A 14974-nucleotide genomic window follows, 5' to 3' on the forward strand; every position below is an offset into this window, starting at 1 on the left:
TCAAATAAAGAAGACAGGAGAAATATTGTTTTCTTTCTCTGCTTTAACTCCAGAGCTCATGAATGTACATTCCAGCTTTAAACAGGAAGTGCTACATGAGACTGGGAGGAGGAAAAAGAGGGATAAACTGAGGTCATGCAGTGGGAGGAGCAAGTGACGCTCATGAACGAGAAAAAGAGGGGAAGAGAAAGCGCGAGAGAGAAAAAGGAAGTTCACCGATCCCTTCTATTTGCCTTCCACAAAAATGAACAAGGGTAAGATGAGAAGCCTCGTGAAGATCTAGTGACTCAGAAACATGTAAAAAAGAGCGAGAAGTGAGGCAAGATAAACACTTGACTCGGCTTCTACTGTCCTGTACATCTGATGACAGCATTAAAAATTCACACTGTGAGGCCTGGGGCCTGCTGACAAGGAAAAGGTAAGTTACTCTCTATATCTTCTTCCACACAAGGGGACAATCATTCTGATGCAAAAACTTCACTATAACTCTCCTAGTCTGGAAGAACATAAACTTTTTCATGAAAACAGCACTGCCACAGCAATCTTTCATTGCGCTGGTTTCTAAACCAAATCCCCATTTCCCCCCCCAGTGAAGACACTAGCATCAGAATGACTTCAGAGCTGGACTCCAGTCTGACCAGCATAGACTGGCTGCCCCAGCTGGGCATGGGCACACTGCGGTCTGGGAAAGAGAGAACAGAAAGGAAGAAGGAGAGGGTGAGGGACATGGACATTCCTCCACCCGTCCCCTCATCCTCATCTCCCTCCAACTCCAAAGGCAAACCCCCTCACAGCTACGCCGCGCTCATTGCCATGGCGATACGAGCAGCTCCTGAGCGGAAGCTGAGCTTGAATGACATCTACACCTGGATTAGCGACAGCTTCCCTTACTACAGCCGGGCAGGGAGAGGATGGAAGGTACAGAACACGTGTCGACTTACTGAATTATTTCCTTGAAATGTTAAGAGCAGTTATTGTGTCCCCCGTAAAAATATTAATGTCTAGTGGTTTTCATAGAAGCAGCACCAGAAAAAAAAGTTGAATCTTTATTACTGTATGTATTTTGTGCGTATTTGTGGATGACATAATTTACACTGAAATATGTTTTTTGTATAGAATTCAATTAGACACAATCTTTCACTGAACAAGTGCTTCCGGAAAGTCCCTCGACCACAGAATGACCCAGGAAAGGTGACACGTTTGCTTCAACCACACATGCAAACATGTCCACAAACTGTTTCATGAAATGACTTTAATATTTTACATTTGAAACACGAACTAATTGTTAAATAAACATAATATATATATATATGTGTGTATATATATACAACTTTCAGTTTTTCAAGTTTTTTCCATGTCAAGGGTTCTTACTGGACAATGGATGGTCCACCTGATCCTCCAGAACCTAGAGGGATTAAACATTCATATCCAGCAGAAGATGATGTGAGAACCATTTTTTTTTCATTCATTCATACTGACCATGTAGATTCTCATGTAGATTCAGGATTAAGGTTTCATCAGCAATGGTACCAACATGGGCATCCACGAGGTTTAGGGATTTTTCCACTCTAATTCATCCAAAAGGTGTTCTATCAGGTTGAGGGCAGGGCTCTGTGCAGGCCAGTCAGTTTCCTCCACTCCAAACTTACAATCAGTAGTTACAGGGACAGTCCCCCCCAGAGCAACTTAGGGTTAACTGTCTTGCTCAGGGACATGATGGTAGTAAGTGGGATTTGAACCCGGGTCTTCTGGTACCCCACTAGGCTACTACCATCCATAATGATTCCCACAATGTTGGGAGTGAGAAATAGTCCAAAATGTCTTGGTATGCTGAAGCATTGACTGCCCGTCAGAGAACCAATCCCAGACAGAAAAACGCTCAGGAGATCATGTCTCCACCAGTAAAGGGGCATCGGGATTTTATCACATTCTATGATGCTCTGTTCTTAAAATAATCTGAATGGCTGAATGATTTGGAGGGGTGTCCCAACCTAATTTATTTAGCAAGAACATTATAATTGACAGCAATCTTAGCAAAGGTGTCCCTCTCCTTTAACACAGTTTCCACCTCAGAGACCGGAGGTTAATGAAAAGAAGACCCCACCTCAACCCCTCCAGAATAGTATGATGTTCTTCCCTCCACCGACTAAGGTTCAGATGTTTCCGTATCACATTGTGAATTGTTCTGATTTTTTTTATCTGTTCCTCTATTAAATACTCTTTTTGTCTTATTGCCACAGCAATGTCCACCTCCCCTGCCATCACTTGTGGCTCCTCTTCCTCCTCCTCCTCCGCCTCCCTCAAACCCCTCCACCGATCATCTACTCCACTTTTCATTTTCGGACTTGAATCTGCCCGACCTGTACGCCTCCTTCCAGTCCCTGTGCAAGACAGTGAGAGAGCGAGTGGCACCCCAGTGTAAGAAGGCTGAAAAGTGTCACCGGATAAACGTCCGACACACATGTAATGAAAGTATGAAGAGTTCCCTCTTCTGCTTTTCACTTTGTGCTCTCTCTGTCTCTTTATTTCCTGCGTGTAGCGGATGTACCCGTTTTTGGCATGAATAATGACAGTGCTCCGCTGCACACTCCAACTCTCTCACCGCTCTCCCCCCAACCAAACCCGAACCCTGAACCAGACAGGGTCACGCACAACAACGGTGAGAATAATACCGCTTTCTACTCATGCTACTGAATCTCAAAGTCTCGTTTGTCATCAGAAAAATGAAAATGTCCCACCTTTTAGCCCCAACCACGGTTACCGACCGTTCAAATGAAAATACTTTTCAGCAGTTGGACATTTCTGTCATCTGTCTTTTTGGATTGCTATCAAGTGGCAATAATAATGCTACAACTTGGGAGATTTGAAATTTGGATTTCAATCAATATAATCAATATAAGTTGTTACATTTTATATGTAGTGACTATAGTATAGAATAAGTAAATTATAAAGAATGCAGCAGTAGTCATAAAATAATCGTATCACCTATTGTGCATGGATTTCCTGCCACAGTTCTTCCTGTAGACTGGTTCAGTAACACAGATTCCCTGAAAGAGAGCTTCAGGATTGCCAATAGTCTGGACTGGTCCAGCATTGACCTCACAAGTCATCCTGGTCAGTATGTTTTGCTGTCTCTGTCTCGATAAGGAAAAGTTGAGGTGAACTGTACCTGGTTGGATCATTCCACTTTCTTTCCTGTTTTTTTCAGATCTTTTGGAGAGCATGCGACAGGCGGAGCTCTGTGATTGGGCGCTGGACCCCGCCATCTTCACTTCACTGTGCGACTCGCTGAACCGCTTCTTCACCCAAAAGGGGCTCATAACTTCTGCTAGCCCAGTCCCTGCCCCACCCACCCAGCCCACTCTACACAATATGACACACCCTTTCCCACTGGCCTACCCCTCTGCTAGTGGAACAGGAGGTCCGAGCATCAGGAAGGACACGAACTCCCAGCACCAAAACAAAGCAGTGCCGAGACAGCAGCTGCCCCATCCGGCCACCAACCAGCGGTTGCCAGATACGGGTGAACAAGCGCACTGACACGACAGCGTCTAAAGGCCACTGCTGATCAACATGTGACGCTTCTATTTCTCTGTCTACCCCACAGCTTTCCAGCCCCAGCCTGTGACCCCAGGCGGCCGACCGCCAATGAAACACAGCAACAGCGAGGAGATCCAGGATGACTTCGACTGGGATTCATTGATTGTTTGAATGCACACGCTCTTCTTCTTTTTTATTTACCTGCCACAATATCAGGTTTTTGTGTTACTTAAATCCAAGCTGCCATTTAGGATTCAATTCAAATATTCTAACTATAAGCTTTAGTCCTTCAGTTTTGTTTCTTAACATTTCACAACACTACAGACCTCTAGGCACAGGGTGTTCACACCAACCACGTTACAGAGCTGCGGTGGAGCACAGTTGGACTGAAATTGAACTTTAGTTTATGTTTTTATATACTTTCCTGATCCTGTGCATGCAGTTATGTCTTATGGTTGTGTTTTGGGAAATATACGAATGAGGTCAACACCAGCGTACTTATTTACATGAATAAAAATACATCTTTCAACATCAATGACTGCATTGATGTTTCCTTTTTTTTATTAGATAAAATGTAAAAAGGGACCCAAAAATACAGAAACCAATCAAATTTGATTTCAAAATTGGGTCACTGTACTTGATTGGTGCGTTACCCTGGCAAAAGTTCAAATTTAGATGTCTGTATTGTGCATGTAGAGAGAAAGCATGCACAAAACAAACAGATTGTCAGTTCTTTTTTATTTCTTTTTTTTCTTTATTGTGAAATGTTCAACACCACACAATTTAGCCTCACCCAATATATATATTTTTTCAAATAAATATATTTATATTCCAAAAACATTCAAAATAATTAAAAATAAGAGCATGGGTAATGTCTTCCAGACCATTTTTTATTTAATTCATTCAAATAATGATTTGATTTTATATACAAGCATATTAATTCTCTTCTCTTATGAAGCGCATGGACCGGACATGCTCAAGAGACTGGACTACAGGGTGTCCTGTGTGAAATTGTGAGATTTGTAAGCAAAACAAAAATACAAATTCAAATAAAAATTTTAATTTGAAAATAAAATATGACCCTTTAATACCTTCAACCCCCAAAATCACAAAGCACTGAAAAAGGTGATTCATTAAAACAAAATATTTTTTTTACTGTAGTGAGGAAGTGAGAATGGAAATCAACATATATATCCACATGCACCTGCGCACACATACATACACAATCATGTCCACTCACACACACTAAATTTCCATTTTTCCCCAATTCATGAATTGCTAAAATCAAATCCTTGATTTTCATATAGAAACGGTTCATTGTTTGAAGGCAAAGCTCATCGATTTTCCTTGTTTTACCTTTTCCCTGGAAAAAGGTTAAAAATAAATTACGTTACACATTAAATTAGAATTTAAAATACAGCTATTGAAGGATGTGTCTGAAATGCTGCAAAGAACGTTTTTCAGTTGTCATGTCTGTGTGCATTCAGTCCTTCACACGCTCTTTCCCAGTATATGACCCAGTCTTGCACTCCACATTAGAGGAAGAACTGTTGAGAGGGCTGTTTTAGTGGCTATACTCAAAAGGTCTATCCCACTGCCAAACTTTCTCTGGGTCCTCCTTTTATTTCATTTTTTTGATACACAAATATCATCACACGACAGTAGCAGCTTCTGCACCTCTACTCCTTCCCCCTCCCACCACCACTCACGGGTCAAAAATACTTAAATAATAGACCTGAAAGAAATTCAAAGGATTATGATTTGAAATAAATAAGCGTCCTCCTGTTCAGAGACACTCTGAACTGAACTAGAGGGAAAAACTGAAATGCTTTTTGTGAAAGAAAAATAACACATTTTTGATTTTTTTTTCCAATATTGAGAATTACACAGATTGTTTTTTTCACATATAAATCGTTTGTGATTGGGGCAGGGTGTTGAATGGAGGTCGTGGGTGGGAGTGGTGATTCCTTTCAGAGAAGAAATGGATTGGTGCTGGCTCCAGTGGAACCACCCCCACCTACCGATCCACCAGCACCCATTACTCCGCCAATTCCTGTCGGCCCACCCAAAATCAACTGTGGCTGGGTAGGTACTCCTGGCCCCATGAGAAGGGCATTTCCAGGGGGTGCCATAGGAGACATCCCAGCAAAGGGCATACCCATTGGGCTGGACTGTACCATTCCGATGCCCATGCCGGGGGTGGCCATTGGGACTCCCATTCCTGGCATGCCCATACCAGGCTGAACCATTCCCAGTGTTGGGGGTGGCATGTGGCCTAGCATGGGGTTGGGTGGAACAGGACTAGTGCGCATCTGGCTCAGACCAAGTGAGGAGGGCTGTGGGGAGATGGAGGTCATTGTGGTTGTGCCAAAGGGGTTGGAGGAAGATGGAGGAGTTGGCGACACCCCCCTGCTGGAGATGGTACTTCCCGGGGTAACTGCCATCCCTGGTGCCGGAGATGAGCCTGAAGGAGACGGAGAAGGAAAACATGACTCTCAAAAATAAAATCCTGTTTCAATAGCCAATCTCTTCGCTGACCTGTGGTCTGTAGGAAGGGGTTGTTTGCTGAAGAACTGGAGAGGGAGGGTGGAGGCTGTTTAAGTTTAGGCTTGGATGACACCAGAGAGTCCAGGTCCACCAGTGCAGCATTTGGCCCCAGGAATGACTCCGGTGTTTTCCTCACTGGCAGGGACGAGCCTAAAGATGAAAGGTCAAATGGCACAGGTGACCCTGTACTGCCTCCGCCTCCTTCACCACTAGTTACTGTGGAGCTCCTTCTCACAGGTTCTTCTGAAAGTGAAAGTGAAGTGATTGTCATTGTGAAACACTGCAGCACACAGCACACTGTGACGCAATGAAATGTGTCCTCTGCTTTTAACCATCACCCTTGGTGAGCAGTGGGCAGCCATGACAGGGGAGCAGCATGTGGGGACGATGGACAGAATAGAAACAACGAAAAAGCAATAAAAAAAACATCCATGAAATGAGGAAGAGGATTCTCATAAAATTTAACATAGGAAGAAATAAATCATATGAATTTAAATATGATTGCAGTGCCACTACCAGTGAATGGCACATTTTGGGCTCATCTGTTCAGCAAATATTTTTACCCTTTTTTACTTCAGATTCCCTGTAATCCTACGATTCCCTACATTTGTGAATAAAATATTAACTGCTACAAGCAGAAGAACAAGCATCAATAAACCGCCATGTGCAGGTTTCAGCCTTCCGCAGTGCTTACTTGGCATGTGACACCACAGCACAGCACACAGCGAAATGTGGTCTCTGCATTTAACCCATCCCCTCAGGGAGCAGTGGGCAGCCATGAAAGGGACCCGGGGGAGCCTCAGTGGTACCTTTGTGGTTCGGGCAACCTTCCAATTACAGGTCTGTCTCCTTAACCACGAGGCCAACCACTGCCCTGGTGGTCACAGCCCATTAGCTTACTGGTGAGTTTCCGATCTGCACTTGTGAAAGTAAACTGCACCCTATTAATATCTGAATGGTAAATATAATAAACTACTAGTTACTAGTATGAGAGCGTGAGGGCAGGAAAAAGCTTCTGAAACGGAGGCTGAAATTCTGAGCTGAGATCGTGTACCTGTGCCATTAATGTGTTTGGTGGGGCCACTCCAGGGGTCAGAGGTCAGAGAGTCTGCAGCAGGAACCACCCCATCTGCAGCCCAGGGATCTCCTGCCCCAGAGGAGGATGGGGCAGGGGTCACTGAAGTGGCCCAGGGGTCCACACTGGGAGGGGTCACAGCTAAGGGGTAAGGGGTAAAGGGCGAGGGTTAACCCATAGGAAAGGCACCTTACAAACAATAGACAAAGGAGCTAAGGACCATTAGGGCTGACCGAGGTGGAGAGGAGAGGTCTGCACAGACGGCTGTTTTTTGGAAACCGATTATACTTGTGTCCACATTACCAATAAATCCTCTATTAGCATTTTCACAAAAGCATTTTGGGGGAAATATGATGATGTAGATGCAAAGCCATGAATAAATTGAAATTGTAAATGTATTTTAACACATACAAATATTTCACTAAGATCACTACTTTAAAATCAAGTTGCAACAGATAAAGTATGTGTAAGGGAGTCAGACCTTCAGATCATGACATGGACTCACTTGCTGATCCCCAGGGGTCCGAGTTGACTCTTGCGTTGTCTCCCCATGGATCTGGCGGTGGTGCTACAGCAGGCGGGCCCCCAGCCCAGGGGTCTGCATTGGGGGGTGATGTCGGTGAGGTGGCTCCCCATGGATCTGCTGGACCCCAGGGCCCTGCAGCTGAAGCAGGAGCTGTAGATGGAGGTGGAGAAGGGCCAGCAGAGCCCATATTTGCAGGGGCAGCAGTGGCTCCCCAGGGGTCAGCTGCGCTGAGCTCCATGAGAGAGCTCTGAGGTGGAGATGGAGCCGTTAAAACACACACAGGCCAAAGGAGATACTAAACTGAGCTTATAGCACAAAAGCAAGGGAGGCGATGAGCCAGAACGTGTACAGTAACTCTCTTTCACGCCCCTACTCTACTCTCTCACACACACATACACACGCTTTAGAACCCACGCAAGGAGAGAGACACAGACAGAGCAGGTAACTCTTGGAGAGTGAGAGGCAGGTGCACACACAGCTTGGCGAGTTAGGCCTCTTCATTTTGTGAGAACACAAGCGGCCATACATACACACATACACACTTGGCTTTACTAAGCCACTCAAACATTCATCCACCCACAGCCCATACACACACCACACACACCTCCTCTGGCTTGGCCTTCTCCCTCTTACTCTCCTCGATGGCCATCTGCAGTCTCAGGTCGTCTCCCCTGCGCAGGCGCTCCTCCTGCCAATCACCAAATGGGGACGTGGACATTAACCCAAACATAATTACAGCTAGTAGAAAATGGGTGGCTGATGGGAAATGGAGTTTACTGACCCCATGTCTTCTCAGCCTGGACATTTAGTGTTTTTTCTTTTTTTTTCCCCTCCCCCAAGATAAATTATTTCTTAGTGACAAAGGCAGCTCTGATATAGAAATGCATGCTTTTAGTCAAGAAGGAAGAGTGAAGGATATTCTGAGATTTTCAAAGATTCCGGTCTGGCTGCATTTTTATAAAAGGCAGATCAAATTACTCATCTGTCCTTACACACAATTAAAGGTTGATTTGTCCATGCAGGTGTAGTGTACAGTACAGGCCAAAATATTGGACACCTTCTCATTCAAGGTGTTTTCTTTATCTTCATGAACATTTACGTTGGTAGATTCTCACTGAAGGCATCAAAACTATGAACACATGTGGAGTTATGTACTTAACAAAAAGTGGAGACCTGACCTCCACAGTCACCGGACCTGAACCCAGTCCAGATGGTTTGGGGTGAGCTGGACCAACAAGTGCTAAAGACCTCTGGGAACTCCTTCAAGACTGTTGGAGAAGCATTTCAGGTGACGACCTCTTGAAGCCCCTTTTTTGTTAAGTACAGAACTCCACATGTGTTCATTCATAGTTTTGATGCCTTCAGTGAGAATCTACCAACGTAAATGGTCATGAAAATAAAGAAAACACGTTGAACAAGAAGGTGTCCAGACTTTTGGCCTGTTCTGTATATCCATATTTGAGATTTATTCACTTGTGGCTGACCACTTAATCTGTCAAAGGCAGTGAGTTTGGACAGCTGCAAAGAATGAGGATCTCAGAATGGCACCGTTCATTTATATTTCTTTTTCTGAGAATTACATATATTCTGCTCCTCTGACAGTAGTCCAAATACAAACCAATGACAAAATCACAACCATAATCAGCAATAACATTTTATTTGATTGTGGCAAAGACCTTCCACTACAGGACACATAAAATGAAAGTGGAAACGATTCTGCCCTGGGTGGTCTTTGAACCCTGACCTTTTCATGTATCTCCTTGCTGACAGTGAGTGCATACTGGAGCTCTGCCTCCTCCAGCGGGCTGGAATTAGTCTGGGGGTGAGGAGTCAGGGAGGAGATGTGAGTAATGGTGGACAGTGTATGGACTTCACCTGCTACCTTAAGTAAACCCTCAGCACCAAAGGAAGCCCAGCGAGATGCTCTTTGTGCTTTTTGGAGACTTAATTGTGTCCTAATAAATGCACAGTGAAGACTGAGCCATATCTATGTGGAGGTGTTTTCATTTCGAACAGGTTTCCCCACACAGAATGGCCAGTTTCCAGTAAAGGAGCATTAGATAGAAGCTAGATATGTATCTGACACAAAAGCACTAATGAACCCATCTGATATGGTGGTGGTTTACCTGCAAAGGCCCTGGGTCATGACTGTCTGGTTTACCTGCTCCGCCTCCTCTTTGCTCATAGCCAGAGCCAGCTGTAGCTGAAGGTCCTCCTCCCCAGAGCTCTGTGGCCACGCCTGCTCAGGGTCTCCTCCTTGGTGTAGAGACACGCTTCCTCCTAGACCTGGAGCTGAAGGGGCAGAAGAGGCTGAGACAATGATATTCATGAGACATCATTCATCTGTTCAGTGCACCTCATACACTCGGTCATGTCGTGGAATCTCTTCTTAATCACTGAAAAATAATAAAACATGTTCTGCAATCTGACCACTACACATACCAGGTTGTATTATCTGTCTGTTTCATAGAGTCAGTGTAATTTCATTGGAACAATAAGCTAAATTAGTTTGTGGGCTGTAGCAACCATTTTATTGCAAAGATCTGACTGACTGCTTTAAATGCATGAAATATGAACCAGATTGTTTCAAAACTGCAAGAAGATATGGAATCAACAAACAAAACATCAAATTAGAAATATACAAGTAATATAGCAAGTAATTCCAGAGAAGCTGAAAACAGGTCCACATTAGATCACCTCTACTTCCCTCGGAACCCTACTCAAGATCAAACACTCACCACTGCTGGTCTGTGCCATCTTTTCTTTGGTCTTCAGGGCATGGATCCTTTCTTCTCTGAGCCTCTCTTCATCCTTCAGTAGTGTTACCAGCTGCTTGGCCTTTTCTCGTACATTCACTCCCTGAAAGCATTTACATATTTAGAAAATGGAAGGCCAGTGAATGAACTAAGACAGCTCAATTTAGACTTAATGTCTAACAAACATTAATGAGTGTACTAGTTAGGGTTACAAGTGAAATGGATTCATATAGCCTTGGCTGTCTTTTGTTCTGCAGAAGAAAAGTCTCTAAAGTTTATTTTTAGCACCTTTGAATGCTTGAGCCAGGTCAGACACAGACCGGCCCATACAATAACACCCTGGTGGAATAGTACATGTGCAGTTATTAAGCATGTATCTGAAAGGCTGAGAGCTGAGATTAACCCATGAACCAAAGACAAATATATAGGTAATTGTTGCCTACAATAGTGTCTTTCGTGCGAGTGTGTCATGTATGTATTTGCTGAGGGGGAAGTCCTCTGAACTTCCTGTTTCTGTACTAGAGTGCTCAAACTATACAAAAAAAATGATCAGATACACGAGAGTGTCTTTCTGTAATAACTCCAAAATCTCAGCCATGTGTACATGCTTATCATCTCAACCTATAGCAAACACCAATAAAAATGCCTGTATGGTTCTGTTTTATGCTGTATGAATGACATTGGAAAAACTGATCAATTTGTCTTATTTGTCAGGCAAACCTCTGATTTCGTGAAAACAATAAACAAAGTATATGACTTCTGAATTTAATGAAACTGTTAATGACATCCATTAATAGAAGCCCATAATTGTTCTCATACAGTAAAGCTCCTGGGAAGAAAATAGGAAATGCGTAAAAAAAATCCTAATAAAATTTGATCATGTAAATGAACACACAGACAGCAGCACACCTGGTCTTTGCCATCTCTGTCTATGTATTGGAAGTCCTTCAGGGTCTGAACAGCATAGATGTTTTCCCTGCACTGCTGGGCCACCCGCTCAGAGCCCGTCTTTATCAGATACTCCATTAGAGTCATGGCCTGAAAGAGTACATGAATGCCACTTAAGGAAAAACCTAAAACATGAAATCAGCTAGTTCAGAACATAAAAAACAGTACACAACAGCAGAGTTTGTACCTATCTACTGCAAAACATAAGTGAACAAAGTATAGCCTGACCATACGATGCTCATGAATATGGTTTTTCATTAAAGAGTTGGCATAAGGGGAGAAACAGGCTTCTGTTACCTTAAGCAGATGGTCCTTCCCTCATAAAGACATTCATCCAAGAAGTCTAAAGGCCCTCTGATGGGACCTTCTTAGTATGAATACTGGCTACTTGAACAAGTACAGAAGATGTGTACTGTATACAGTCTGTTGCCATAATGACAGAACAGGCTGAAAATCAAATTGTCTTCATTGTATGGATGACCAAGGTTACAGATAAAAACTGATGGATAACCTAATCATGTTCAAGCTCCCCATAAAAAAATGAGAAAAACCATGAGTGCAATGATCACCTTGTAGACATGTCTCCAGTTCTTGCCATGATCATTCAGTCGTTTCCACACCATGCTCATGATTTCTGAGAAGGCCACCACATTATATGTCAGGTCAGCAATTTCAGACATGAGGGAACTGGAGGGACCCCAGGGGTCATTGGAGGTCGCTTCTCTAACCTGCAGCATAGACGGTTTTGTGCAGGTTAAAAACATTAATTACATTGACATAAAATAGTGATAAGTACATCGAGAAGACAAGTATACCTTTATCTCTGCTTCTGAGTAGTTGTGCACAATGTTTTTCACTTGCCGTCGTAGCGATGAGGTCGACATGGCAACAGGCTAGCTATCTAGTTCCTCTGAAATCTACAAGTGTGTAAAAGATCAATAAAACCCTAATACAAACAGGGACAAGGGTCACCTACACTAAATATCAACCAAGAGCATGACTGCTACAAATACACACTCTGAAAGTACGTCGGAAGAAAATGCATGCGTCAAAGTTACTCAGATGAATGCGCATAATTATAAAAGCTAAGAACAACAAGGGATTAAGAACACATTAACCAATAAAGGCCATTTTAATGCAACCCAACCCTGAATGGGAAAGGTGAGGACCTGGGTGTGTTCGTCTCTCTCCGAGTCACTGGGCTCTCTCTCTTAGCCTGTCCACTTCTCTGTGCCTCCACACGGCGACATTGGGTCCCAAAAGCAGAGGTTTTGGACAAAAAAAGTGTAAAATCTGAAACAAGAGAGAAAAACAGCGCACACATATATTGAGAGAGAGAGAGCGAGAGAGAGCAACTCGACCTATCCAGAACTGATCACTTCATTGATGGTAACTTGAAAGCACGTTGTATCTGCCAAATGCCTTAAACGTAAATGTAAACCTATCATAGAGCCTTGATCTCAAAAGGCTGTAAAAAAATGTTCTGTTCTGTTTCATGGGATCCGTATGACGTGTCTTTATATAAAAAACTGATGTAACAAAGACCATGTTAAATAGGAATAATGAGTTGTAAAGTAAGGAGTGTAATGCATGCGAGGTGATTACATAAGAATGAAGGACAAAGCAATCGTTTGTAATGCGAAGTCAATAGTTTCCCTTCAGCTACCAGTAGATGCATTCAAATCAAAATAACTAAAGTAATAAGATTCGTATTAAATATGAAAAATTATGAAACCAACTAATCTTTAGTCCTTTACCAGCCACGTTCCCTAGAGCCACCGAGTGCGTACAAAGGGAAATGGTAGATCGAGGCGTTGACCTGCTGATAACAGGCGAAATGACAGCCACGCCACCCGCTATCAGCCAGCTACACGCCTTCCCCAGCCAGACCCCCGCCCAGCTAGCAGCTAGAGGCTAAACGTCCCCTAAATGGCGACAACGTTCACCTGGGACGCGGAGCGGGTCTGGTGAACTCACGGGGCGTAAACACGAACAGGCGGTACAGCGGGCAACATCCTGAAAAGTCCCAGCGTTCGGCGGGGTACTTACCGATGCGGTCGCCTTCCGCTGTGACCCGCGCGAACGAAAGACGGCATACAAGCTCTCGGCACTCCCGCCTCGAATCAAAGGCAGACGCGAGGCCAGCCGAGGCAGATAGCTGCGAGTGTGAAGGAAGTGCCTGCCTGCCTGCCTGCTAGCTAAGTTAGCCGCTCAAGTGGCTCCAAAATAACAAGTGTTTTAATGGCCCGTCACGTGACAACGCTTTCGGTGCGTATACACCAAACGTCAAAAGCGCGTCATGCTTGAAACATGTTACGGTCACACATAAAACCTAAAGCCAACGTAATATTATATTTACCTAATTTATGACTACACTGACCCTGGAGTAGCTCAAACGGTACGAGGAGATGGCGGAGCTTCCGCTTCCGGTCTCTCCCACCGGAAGGGCCGCGCCCCCTGCACACGCGTGTTATGAATATTTATGAATGGGTCAGAATTTTTCTAGGCCCCCATGACATCAAAGAGAAAAACATTTATATTTATATATACAGTACAGGCCAGGTGTGTCCAGAAGGTCGACACACCTTCTCATTCAATGTGTTTTCTTGATTTTCATGACCATTTACATTGGTAGATTCTCACTGAAGACATCAAAAGTATGAATGCACACATGTGGAGTTATGCACACAACAAAAGTCAGGTCTCAGTGGGCAGCCATGAAAGTACCATGTTGGTATTTTAGGACTAGTCCAGTCTACTGTCTATATGTACTCCCAGGTACCGGTAGTCCTCAACTTCCTCCACATCAGCCTCTCTGATGGTGACAGGGGTTCCTAAAGTGCACAGTGATGTTTAGCTGTGGGTGGTTGAGCTCACACCACTTATAATAAAGTGAAGTGATTGTCACATGTGATACACAGCAGCACAGCACACGGTGCACACAGTGAAATTTGTCCTCTGCATTTAACCCATCACCCTGTGTGAGCAGTGTGTGGGGACAGTGCTTTGCTCAGTGGCACCTCAGTGGCACCTTGGCAACCTTCTGATTACGGGGCCGCTTCCTTAACCGCTAGGCCACCACTGCCCCAGGTCTTTACAACTTTACAACCTGTCCGCCACCCTCCTGTTTTCATCCTCCTGTCCGTCCCTAATGCAGGCCACAATGACAAGAGTAATTTGAGAATGTCATCAGGTGACACCACTGAGACCTGTACCTGAAATCCGACGTGTAGATGGTGAAGATGAATGCTGATAGGACAGTGCCCTGTGGCTCCTCTTCAGCTGGACATGCTGTGGTCACTTTGTTACATAGTCTGTAATCCACCTGCAGTCAAAAAGCATGACCCTCACAGTGTTTCCAACAATGTACAAGTAAGAATGAACCTGGACCAGTAGGTTGATGATGGCATCCTCCATGCCGATATGGGGTCGATAAGCAAACTGTAGCGGGTCCAGCCAAGGCTCTAGAAGCAGATGTCTCAGGATAAATCTCTCCAGCATCTTCATGACACCTGAAGTGATGTGGATATAATATGACACATGTTAATTTTTAAATATAAAATGACACGGTTTCACTTCTTT

General features: G+C 44.0%; 2 protein-coding genes across 9 annotated transcripts; one reads left to right on the top strand and one right to left on the bottom strand.

The window, feature by feature from the left end:
• The first annotated feature begins 4 nt into the window (after nucleotides 1-4).
• foxj2 (forkhead box J2) lies at nucleotides 5-4416 on the top strand. The gene is made up of 10 exons (XM_028979175.1): nucleotides 5-418; nucleotides 591-918; nucleotides 1117-1191; nucleotides 1363-1443; nucleotides 2062-2151; nucleotides 2241-2418; nucleotides 2540-2659; nucleotides 3013-3114; nucleotides 3209-3523; nucleotides 3608-4416. Exons 2-10 carry the CDS (start codon nucleotides 610-612, stop codon nucleotides 3709-3711), a joined length of 1374 nt encoding a protein of 457 aa, XP_028835008.1. The 5' UTR covers nucleotides 5-418; nucleotides 591-609; the 3' UTR covers nucleotides 3712-4416.
• epn1a (epsin 1a) lies at nucleotides 4410-13842 on the bottom strand. 8 transcript variants are annotated; one of them, XM_028979167.1, is made up of 13 exons: nucleotides 13752-13842; nucleotides 12562-12685; nucleotides 12208-12309; nucleotides 11962-12120; nucleotides 11354-11482; nucleotides 10427-10547; nucleotides 9850-9998; nucleotides 9433-9504; nucleotides 8293-8376; nucleotides 7668-7935; nucleotides 7142-7303; nucleotides 6079-6330; nucleotides 4410-6004 (listed from the first exon to the last, which is right to left on the bottom strand). In XM_028979167.1, the coding sequence occupies exons 3-13, from the start codon at nucleotides 12274-12276 to the stop codon at nucleotides 5511-5513; spliced, it is 1959 nt and encodes a 652-aa protein (XP_028835000.1). In that variant the 5' UTR covers nucleotides 12277-12309; nucleotides 12562-12685; nucleotides 13752-13842; the 3' UTR covers nucleotides 4410-5510. The 8 variants fall into 8 exon arrangements, with proteins under 8 accessions (XP_028835000.1, XP_028835005.1, XP_028835001.1 ...); XM_028979172.1 differs by having other exon boundaries at nucleotides 11962-12026; nucleotides 13442-13826; XM_028979168.1 differs by having other exon boundaries at nucleotides 9850-9980; nucleotides 13442-13826.
• Between the last annotated feature and the right edge of the window lie 1132 nt (nucleotides 13843-14974).

Source organism: Denticeps clupeoides, chromosome 5 (assembly GCF_900700375.1).
Source record: "Denticeps clupeoides chromosome 5, fDenClu1.1, whole genome shotgun sequence".
Taxonomy (NCBI): Eukaryota; Metazoa; Chordata; class Actinopteri; order Clupeiformes; family Denticipitidae; genus Denticeps; species Denticeps clupeoides.